This window comes from Diabrotica virgifera, chromosome 3, assembly GCF_917563875.1.
Source record: "Diabrotica virgifera virgifera chromosome 3, PGI_DIABVI_V3a".
NCBI classification, from domain to species: Eukaryota; Metazoa; Arthropoda; class Insecta; order Coleoptera; family Chrysomelidae; genus Diabrotica; species Diabrotica virgifera.
This window is the reverse complement of record NC_065445.1, coordinates 30039569-30051485: the sequence shown is the minus strand read 5'-3', so window position 1 is coordinate 30051485 and position 11917 is coordinate 30039569. Positions and strand designations below refer to the sequence as shown.

The following is an 11917-nucleotide window of genomic DNA, read 5'->3' as shown; positions in this document are numbered from 1 at the left end:
GCCCTCGGTATCTTTCATTTTGCGTTAAAATTTTTCAAAAATACTTATTAGTTTTCTCAAGATTCGGAAAAAAAAATGCTTTTCAAACACATTGGCGCGAAATTTTGCGCCTACGTCTTTTAAAAACGTAACATTTCAGTGGAGTATCACTGATAATAAATTAGCGAGATTTACTTAATTTTGTTTACATTTCCTTGACCTTAAAAAATATATTTGTACTTACGATAAAGCTAAATAGTATGCTTAATATTTCGAGTCCGGTATCTTTTAGTTATTATTAGTCCAGGCTGTACGCTCGCCCCATTATGTAAATTATATATTCCGATTCGTTAGTTTTTGCTCAAACTTACTTGAAAAGAGGTTCTTATAACAAATCCACAAAATTGAAACAATTTTTTTAAACAAATCCAAAAAATCAATTTTTTTATTTCGGAACAATTTTTTTTAGATTATTTGGGTCATTATGAGCAAAAAAGGTCTCTTGTGATTTTTCCCTAAAATTCATGGTGTCGAGTTATATTCGATTTAAAATTAAAAAAAGGCGAAAATGGCCATTTTTAAGGCTTAATAATTCATTTAAAATATTATTATGAAAGTCGGAAAGTGACTAAATATTGAAGTCCCCGCTACAAGATTCTAAAGAAGTTTTTGTCATTATTTTAGTACTAAGATCTTATTTTTAATTATTAACAATGAGCGCTAAGCGCGTTTTGAGGCGGCCGTTAATGTGAGTGCGAGTGAGATGCACCATTGGACGGCCGGAATGGTGCATCTCTTTCGCACTCACCATTGACAACCGTCTAATACTCGCTTAGCGCTTAGAATTGTTAATAATTAAAAATAACAGCTTAGTAATAAAGTAATGACAACAGTTTTTTCAGGATCTTGTCGGGAGGCTTTAAACTTTGATTTTGTTACTTCATGGCTTACATAATAATAATTTTTAACCGAGTTAATATTAAGCCTTGAAAATATCCATTTTGGCGTTTTTCAAATCGCGTATAACTCGACAACAATTAATTTTAGAAAAAAAATTCACAAGAGACCATTTTGCTCATAACACAACGAAATCTCTTCTGGCACCCTGTGGATTTGTTATACGGACCTCTTTTTAAGTAAGCTTGTGCAAAAAAAAACGAATCTGAAGTATATTTTAGTTATTATAGTTTTTCTTATCTAATATTGACATTATTGAAATAAACTATGTTAACCTCTTAACAAAAACCAATGTCGAATAGCTGTATGAAAAAAGATTACCTATCAGTAGTAATAAACTATTTACATTGCTACTTTAAAAGACGACACATAATGATATATGTATGTTTGTTCTAAATTTATTGTTTCGAAAATGTCTTCTGTAGAAGCAGAAACTATTGGTCTTGTTGCTAAAGCGTTTTCCGAGGAGCCAAACAACATTGAAATAATCGACGTCAAAGGAAATGATATAGGACGCGGGTACTCCAGTGAAGTGTTGTTTATATTCGCCAAAAACAAAAGAACAGGTTCACAGCGACGATTTATAATAAAACAAGCATTACCAGATTCCAATGGAGTGTCTTCTCAGATAACAGCTTTTAGTTTTCATAACGAAAAAATGTTTTACTTAACCGTTTTTCCAGCACTAATCAATTTTCAAAAGTTACATAACAGTAATAATGTATTCAACAATATGGCTGAATGTTATGGTGCTATTACAGAACCTTCTAAAGAGAAGCTGATATTTGAAGACCTAACCTTTCAGGGTTATGAAATATTTCCTTCTACAGAAAAGTTGTTAGATACCTCGATGTACGAAGTTTTATTTAAAGTGTATGGAAGGTTGCATGGTATTAGTTATGCTTTTAAACATTATCAAAAAGAAAAGTTTTTTGAAATGAAAGAACAGTTCCGAGGTGTATTTCAATTATTTATCGAACAAGGTAAGTGTTTATTTTTTTTTTAATGAATCATAGTTGAATATCTAAAGTATCTTATTCTTAACGTGCCAGGTAGGGACGTAACAGAGGCCCCCGCAGCATGAAGCTTGCGAAGGGGCCCCAATCGATTACGGGGCCCAATCTTGTCGTCTGATATTATGTAATAATCTGTTTTATATTATTTTACGTTGTGTGGTTAAACTTAAACACGTAAATTTCTAAATAGGCGTATTCGGCAAGTGAATCATCTCATATCTAGAAACTTAATTCTTTCCGGTCTCTCGAACTTTTATGGTGACGACAATAAACTATAATGCTTTGTACGTGACTATTGAAAGATTTGAGAATTGCAATTTGCCGAATTTTAGAACAATATTTCTAAATCTAAAAATGGGTTTTTTCTTTCATCTTTATCTACGTTTAGTACTTCGATATAATTATCCAGAGGCATAGCAGAGGCCCCCGCAACATGAAGTTCACGGGGGGCCCCAGTATGTCAGGGGCCCCATCTTGTCGTCTAATATAAGTAAAAATATGTTGTTATATTATTCGCATACATACGTTTTTTAAGCAGTGCAATATTTAAAATGAAGTTGCCCATCCCAATTAATAAATCTGTACATATGTTTATTGGAGTGAAAACATAAGTTTAAAATAAGTCGTAAAATGTATAAATGGACTAATTATAAGCAACTTTTTTTTCTATAGGGTTTCTTTATCTATGTTAATATTTTTCAAGTCTGTTGAAAAACCAAAATGAAGCGCTTTTCGGGAAAAACTCATTAAAACTTTTTTAAATGTTTCAACAAAAATATTTATTTTTTATAAAAGTTTCTAGCACCAGCACTATACGAGATACGCTCAAAATAAAGTTAGCTCATTTTTTGATAAAAAAATGGTAAAAATCTCTCCCTATTTCGCACCCCAAATAGAATTTATCGTTAGCGCTTTACCATTTACTTTAAATACTTATTGTTTATATTATCTGTACGTTTGACCGGTTCGAAGTTCTTATTTTTGAAAAAAATTGGTTTCATAGTAAAAAGTTTTTTATTTTGGAAAAATGCCTTTTTTCAAAATAACTTAAAAAGTAGTAGTGATACGAAAAATCTCAAATAGTAAAGAAATGTAGGTTTTGGTTTTATAAATATTTTGGCTTTATTTTGTTTTTTTTTTGTAAGACAAAAATTTATTCTGGATGTTTAAAATTTGCGTATATTCGTGATTAGTGACTCGTTCAAGCTCTTTCAACTAGAATTCTTTCAAAAACAAGCACTTTGAACCGGTGAAACTTACAAGTCATATCAAAAAATTCACAAGGAAAAAGTTTTCCTGTAGTTGGCCAGGAAACATGGCCAACATATACCATGTAATACAAAGAACAGTAAAATCCTGTATAAAAGGTATATTTAATATCCCTCAAAAGGGCCACATCAAAATCACATAACTAGTTTTCGACTGGTTTACCAGTCATCATCAGTGCTTACGTGCAATGTACATGCTAACCACCAAGATATTATTTAACAAAAATATGTGGGTCAAATCCTAGTAAAAGTAGTCCCTCAAGGAAACATTGGTTTAAAATGCTACATTAAGCTAGGATGTTTAAAATATTTAGCTAATCTGCCCCAGGTAACATCTGAGCTGTGGATTTGACTTGTCCACATGTTAAAAGTATATCTTGGTGGTTAGCATGTAAATTGCACGTAAACACTGATGATGACTGGTAAACCAGTCGAAAACTAGTTATGTGATTTTGATGTGGTTCTTTTGAGGGATTTTAAATATATCTTTTATACAGGATTTTACTGTTTATTTTTTTCATATCAAAATGTTAAGCAATTTGTAAAGCGATAATGATTAGTTTCATTTCGGATGCTAAATAGGAGAGATTTTCACAATTTTTTTACCAAAAAATGAGATTAACTGTATTTCGAGCGTAACTGGCTTAGTTTTGACGCTAGAAACTTTTGTAAAAATAAAAATAAAGCTTTTTTTAAACACTTTAAATTCTATTTATTTTTTCCCGAAAACTATTTTATTTTTTGGGTATTTCACGTTAAAATATTAGATTTGAAATTTGACGAATAAGAAAAACTTTTCATGAGCTACAGCTTTTCTTTTACTGGTTCGATAGACTTCATTTTTGTTTCATTTATTTATGAGCTACATTTTTGCTAACAATATTCTTTTCGATCAAATACTTATTCTTTGAACTATTTGCGAAACATCGAATAAAAATGTGTTTTATTTTGTTAAACAATAAACATTTACTCATAAATAACCCGAAAAGTCTTGAGTTGACCACTTCGTTGGTGACACTGGAAATTACACGGTATCGCCATATTTTACGATCATTTACTGGGCTGTAACACATATAGGTATTTGTTACACATATTGCAAAAATGGATTAATAAAATCCATATAATTAATGGATTTGTCAAAGGTAAAGCAAGAAAAGTTATATTTCTATAAGAAATATGCGTTGGTTTTCATCATAATAATAGACTAAGAGCCGCTATAGGTGAAATTTCTTAATCATTTTAGGCACGATAGGACCCTATAACTTAAATAGTAGAACCTAAAAGAAAAGGTTTGAACACTGTGCCGTCACTTTTCAGTGGCACATGCGTCGACAGTGGCGCATCAAACTTATGGACGGGATAAATAAATTAAAAGTTACCCTTCCTTACTAACAGAATTTATTTTTTTAAGTTCTATGTGTTTAACACATAGGATTTAGCGTAATTTTAACAAATACATAGGATTTAGCAAATATTTAATTACTGTTACCAACTGTCAATGTCTACTTTGTTTGGGTTGCTGAATTACAATTATGAAATTACTTAATTAATTATGTTAATAATTGTCATGTTAATTGATTACCTAATCTCATAATTATAATCAATTATGTTTTCAGCAACCCAATAAAAGTTGACATTGACAGTTTTGGTGACAGTAATTAAATATTTGATAGTGATCATTGTTGATTAGCGCTCGAACAACCGGCCCTTAGTCTATAAGTGTATTTGTGTAATTTGTTTAAAAATAATCGCAATATAAATATATTTTATTTTTTGATCTGCAGTGTTTTTATTTTAAGTAATGTTTTATAACTTTAACATAGTTTTTATTCTGTTCTGTTTTATTGTGCAATATAGTGTTTTATATATTATTTTTAATAACTACTAGACTACTAGAAACAACAGTGATGAAAATACTTCGACGAATATCACGGAAAAGTCTGTTGGAAAGGGAGCGGAGCGAAAACATAAGAAGAACATGCAATGTAGAAGATATAAATGGATGGGTGACAAAACGGAAACAGGAGTGGAACGAACACATTAGTAGAATGGCAGTACGAATAGCACGTGACAAGTCACCAAATGGACAAAGAAGTATTGGCAGACCAAGAAAAAGATGGTGCGATATTAAACAAATTAGGAGGCTAATATTGAAGAAGGAACAGGCTTTAAAGCTTATATACAAGAAGGAAGAAGAATATATTATTTTTTGTAAGTGTACTGTGTACTTATTGTTTCCTTAAAAAAAATCTAGGTAGATGTAGAAAAAATTTCAGTTTTCCACGTTGAAATGTAAAGGAGTGATTGATTGTAATATTTCTACTACCCTGGTAATTTTGATGCAGGCGCTTATCAATATTTTGCACGATGGCGCCGAAGTTACTTGGCGCGTCCCTGACTATTATTTTGTATATTTATTAGCAACTGCTGTCCGGCAGAACGTCAGTTGCAGTGTTGCCAATCGGCGGATAATTATCCGATTTGCGTACCTTTTTGAGAGTTGTCGTATCTTCTTCGTATCTTTAAATAAATCGGATATTTGCGGATATTTTTCAGTGTATCTACCATCGACTAAAACTTTCTCATCCATATATTCCCAACACCAACAACACATTAATTTTGTTTGGTTCCACCCAAATTTTTATAAATAGCCTATACTGGATGAATGTTAGTGACATACGATACTTTTCATCTTTTGACAAAAGGGACATGTGCCGATTCTTTTGTTTAGAATTTAAATGCACAAGTGCATCCACTTAAGGCATACTAAATACAATTCAAATTTCAAAAACCGTCTGCAGTCCGATGTTATTTATGAGTTTTTAGTTTTTAGTCTTTAAACGTATGAAAGCTAATTCACGCACGATTTAGTTTTATTTTCATTTTATGTAGTGCAGTGCTTAAGTAACTCAGGACTCGAAAAAAATAATGCATTTTAAAAGCATTGGCCAGAAATTTTGCGCCTATGCTATGAATGTAGCTGTAGTTTATTTTGTATTGATTTATTTATTATTTATTTTTCCAGTACCTAGTTTTAGGTAGTTATTACGTTTCAATAAAATAATATTTAAAATGTTTTTTTTTACTTAAATAATAATAATAATTTAATATAACGATCCAAATAATGAAATATTTAGATTTATTTATTTATTTAGAATTTAACACTTACGATAAAACAAAATACGAATAATATAATAATAGTAAGTAAATAGTATTTACATACATGAATTAGGTAATAATCAGCTAGGATACGAGATTTTCATCTATAAACGAAAATTTTTAAACCGTGAAATAGAGAATCCAGAAATAGGGGAGTGCATATAGATTTTCACTTTGGAAAAAATCCAACAAGCTAGAACTTTTTGTAATTTCATTAAGAAATGTTTAATAAACAACATATCAAAAAGTTCTACCCGAGAAGTGGGTGCTTCATTTTTTATTAAACAAATGAACTACGAAATTAGATGTTTTTTAAATAACTCCGAAAATAGAAACTTTAGGGAAAAACTGACGACCATTGAAAAATTCAGAAAACCTTACAAAAAAAAACCTTATATAAAGAATTTTCTAAAATTAAATCTGAATCTTCTATAATTTTTTAATTATAACGCTAAAGTCACCCTTCTCACAAACATTGGCGCACTGTAAACCAACGTACGGCGAAGTGCATGGTTGAGTTATTTTAATGTAATTCTTTAACTAATGGATCGAATGAAATTTTACAAATTGAACATGAAAGAAGAATAATTAAGCTATCTTATGGTTATAATAAAAAGATATAAAATGTATGGGCATAACTACGGTGTGGGCGGAAAGTGAGCCTTACATAAATTTTGTTTAAAAATGATTTAAAAATACAGTTTTTCTTATACAACTCTCAGTTTTGCACAACTTACCTTTCAAGCATCTTGCTAAATGATGTTTATTTCAAAAAAATCTCAAAAATTTAATTCAAATGATATGACGTCTCAAAAAATGTAATTTTTGGAATCTTCGTAGTTTTATAGAATTACCACCAATTTAAGAGGGTATTACTGAAGTTTCAACAGATCTATTACAGTTTTATAAGTGTTTTTTTTTTAAAGCTTAGGATAAAATCTCTAAAATGCACTAAATAATTTTACTTTAGAAATGAAATAAACTATTTCTTTTTAAGAAAATTAAGAAAGATAACAAAAATGTAATACAAAAACCGAAAATTACCAGCTAAAAAAATGTTTGTACAAAGTGATCAAAACTTTTTTCTGTAAAACTTACCTAAAATACATTTAATAATAAGCTTCAACAATAATAAATGTTCAGCAAAAAATAATTTTTTTAGCTCTTATACAATCTGCGTAACTTGGAACCTATTGATAACTTTTTTATTATCAGTTTTAAGAAAAAAAGTTATTGTTTATAAATTACTCTGCATCGTATGTAATCTAAGATGCAATCATAAAATATCACATTTAATTAATGTTATAGAAGGTATGTCAAAAAATTTGAATTTTACTCAAGAGTAAAGTACCATTACATTTCACAATATCGAAAATTGTTATTAAGAAAAGTTGTTTGGAATTAAAAAATTTGTTTTAGTGTTCAATTACATCCTTCTAATTAAAATATTGTGAATAATAAAGGCACTTAACTCTTAAGAAAAATTCATATTTTTTAAATTTTAAAAAAGTTAAAAAAAGTTTTTAATTTGAGATTTGTAATTTGAGAAATAATTTAAATTTTTTGTCGATTAGAATAATGTAATTGTATATTTAGACATAGTTTCTAATTTCAAACAACTTTTCATAATAGCATTTTTTGATATGTTGGAATATAAAGGTACTTTACTCTTTAACGAAATTCATATTTTTGACAACACTCGTATAAAATTGATAAAATTTGATATCTGATGGTTGAGTTTTAGATTTTTGACTATTCAGAGCATTTCATTAAGAATAACTTTTTTTTCGTAAAATTGATAATAAAAAAGTTTTCCATGTGGTTCCTAGCTACGCAGACATACTGTATAAGAGCTTCTGTATAAGAATTTTTAAATTGTAATGCCATATTCGGATTCAGCATAATCAAAAACAAAATAGAAACATATTTGATCAAAGTAAAATGATAAATTTAACGATATTTTTCATATTATTTGTACAAAACAATTGTTATTGTTTAAAGAATTAATAAGCAATTAGCGGCCAAATCTGCGAGTAGAACTTTTTACTTTAACATGTATATAAACTAACAAAAAAAGTTTTAGAAAAATATAAGCTTGATTGAATTTTTCCGAAACAATGCATGTTTTCGTTCTAATTGCACTCCCCTAAAAGGGCCGATTGTTCGAACGCTAATCAGAAACTTTGATCGAATCAACTTTGATTGGGTTGCTGAAAACATAATTGATTACAATTATGAGATTAATTGATTAATTAATCAAATATGTTAATAATTGTTACGTTAATTGATAATTAATAATTAATTAATCAATCAATTATGTTAATTATCATAATGATAATTGATTACAATCAACTGATTGGCGTACGAACAACGGATTTTGTTATTTGATGGTTGTTAAGGGGACTAAAAGAATAACATTGGCAACAGTGATTTTAATAACAGAATAATTTTTGACCTAGCGTACCTTTTCGTGAAAAATCGGATATTTTTCGAGAGATCATCGGATAATCTAGAGAAATGCAATTGGCAACACTGGCAGTTGTTAATAAATATACACATTAATGGTGCAAGTTAATGACGTCGTTATGGTGACAACTCTAACTGCCGCCTGCAGTTGCCATCTGCCGTCTGCAGTCGTTGTCGGAATCGTAGCTTTAGCGTTTCCATTTCGGCTATTCGTCGCATGCTTTTGGTTTTATTGGTGTCTTCTCTTGATTCATTCAATACCATAGGTCATAACAGGTCTTATGCAAGTTTTATAAATTCTAACTTTGTTGGCCTTTCTCATATTATGAGTTATTACAGACCACATCCATCAAAAATCTCTTTCATTCTCCAATCAAAAGACTCTTAGGTCTATGGCTGGGTCATGATAACTTGATAAATCTACACCCAGATATTTGAACTGGTTTATTGGCCAATATGCAAAAGCTTTCTGTCACTGTCATTGTCATTACTGTCATACGAAATTTTTATTTCATCTAAAATTAACAAAATTCTTAAATATTTAAGTTTTGTATTAATGCAAATACAAATTCTGTATTATGAAATGGTGTTTTTGTTAATTCGATTATATGTAGATAGGACGGTGACAGATATTAATGATAATAATTTGTTAGCAAAAATATATTTATTTAGATTTTCTACTATTCATCAAGGGAAAAGCAACTGCGCTGTTATTTTAAGTGTTAAAATTGGTTTAATATTTAAATAAAAATACGATTAACTGTTTAAAATATATTTATTTAGTTGAAATCATAATAATATAAGTTTTACGTCTTACGTGCGTACCAAGTACATACTCTTTTTTCATTAGGATGTAATTAAGTAAGTGTTAATGTTTTTAGGATTGGCGATAAAATTTTGTATGCACCACGTCAGTAAAGACTCTTTATCGAACTCGTCTGTTATTAGCCTTGCTCGCTAGGCTCGCTCGGCTCATAATATCAGACTCGTTCGATAAAGAGTCACTTTACTGACTTGGTATATAAATAAATATTATTTTACTTGTTTTTGTACATTTTTCACTATAACTTTACGCGGAACTTGGTATTATCTATCTACAACTACTGTAAAAATTTGGACCTCCTATCATCTAAGTATCCACAGATATCTGACATCAAAAGTTAAAAACCTAGTATTCGGGAAATCGCAAAAACATAAAACACTCTAATAGGCTATGAATAAAGCTACCGGTACCAGTCGCGTAACCAGGAAGGGTTTTGGGGGTTATAACCCTCTATTGGAATATACTTTAAGCTTAATTCATACCCCCAGATACCCTTCCATAGTTGTAACCCCTTCCTCCCTTAGGATCATCCTGATTACGCCGTTGACCGGTATACGGTATAGTCCAGGGCGTATCTATTTTGAGATGGACGTTGAGAGGTGACTTTAATTTTTTTGCAGAAATTAATTGAAAATAACTTAAATAATAATAATTGACTTATCCTCTCACTCAAAAAGGTCCGGAACATTGTTTAAATAATCAAAATATCAAAAAATGAAGGAAAAATTCGAATTTTTTCTTCGTTTTTTGATTATAACTTTAAAAGTATTCATTTCCGAGAAAGTTTCACTGGTGTAAAAGTTGCGTAATTAAATTTCCTATAATATAGGAGTAGTCAAAAATTTTAAAAATTGTCACCCTTGTTGCAAAATAGCAATAATTGCAAAAAAACCATCAAAAAACAAGTATTGACATTTTACGTTTTTCAACCATTTATGCTTCACTTAGGATCTTCATATTTGACACAGAAAAACTATATGATAAAATAAAACAATACTGTAAAGTTCATTAAGATCTACTTAACACATTTTGCAAAATAAGTTTTAAATTCCAGGTTTAGCTAAAAAAATTCATTTTTTCAAAATGTTGCAGAGGACTGAAAATAAAGCAGACAGTAAGTTGATTTTTTTTTACATATAGAAGAGTACCGTACCTTTCATTTGCAATTTACCGAATTAAAATAAATTAACTACCACGGCGTCAGGATTTTTTTAAATAAACATTAATTTTTGGTGCTACGCGCAGGACAGCGGTGTTCGATTCAAACAAGTTGATTTCCACCACAATTTCTTCCAACCTTTATCTAATATATTATTTTCTTACTCTATATTTTGTTGTATTTTAATAATTTAATTTTACAAAAATAAAACAAATTTGATTATTGTTTGTGAAATATTGTTTAAACAATTGCATATGTTTAAAAATAATAAACTTTTATTTTCTAAGTTAAAATATATGAACAAAGAAAAAAAGCTAAAAAATTGCTAAAAAAAGTGTTATTTCAAAGGACAGTGTACGTGTTTTTATTTTGCAATAAACAAATTAATTTTTTTATACGGAAATGTACTAAAAATTAAAATGTAACAATTATCAAAGGTAATTGGAATGCCCAATCAGAGCAAAATATCCGCTGTGCTGCGCGTAGCACCAAAAATTAATGTTTATTTAAAAAAAATCCGACGCCGTGGTGGCTAACCGATTTTAATTTTGAAAATCGCCAATTAAGGTACAGTATTGTTCTATGTGTAAAAAAAATTCAACTTGCTAACTGCTTGATTTTCAGTCCTGTAACATTTTGAAAAATAAATTTTTTTTGCGAAAGCTGGATTGCAAAATTTATTTTGCAAAATCTGTTGACCCGATCTTAATGGAGTTCATAGTATTTTTTTATTATATCATAAAGTTTTTCTGGATAAAATATGAAGGTCCTAAGTGTATCATAAATTGTTGAAAAATGTAAAATGCCAATACTTGTTTTTTTATGTTTTTTTCAAAATTATTGCTATATTGCAACAAGGGTGAAAATTTTTAAAAAATTTAACCAATCCTATATTGTAGGAAATTTAATTGCACAACTTTTATGTCAGTAAGACTTTTCTCAGAAATGAATACTTTTAAAGCTATAATCAAAAAACAAAGAAAAAAATCGAATTCTTCCTTCATTTTTTGACATTTTGATTATTTAAACAATGTTCCGGGCCTTTTTGAGTGAGAGGATAACTTAAATATTATTATTTGAGTTATTTTCA

General features: G+C 29.3%; 1 protein-coding gene across 1 annotated transcript in view; it reads left to right on the top strand.

The window, feature by feature from the left end:
- Positions 1-1254: 1254 nt before the first annotated feature.
- Positions 1255-11917, top strand: part of LOC126881806 (uncharacterized) — a 31503-nt gene continuing 20840 nt past the window's right edge. Inside the window, exon 1 of the mRNA XM_050646387.1 lies at positions 1255-1919. Within this exon, the coding sequence (XP_050502344.1) occupies positions 1316-1919 (604 nt within the window). The 5' untranslated portion in view covers positions 1255-1315. The remainder of the gene's footprint in view (positions 1920-11917) is intronic.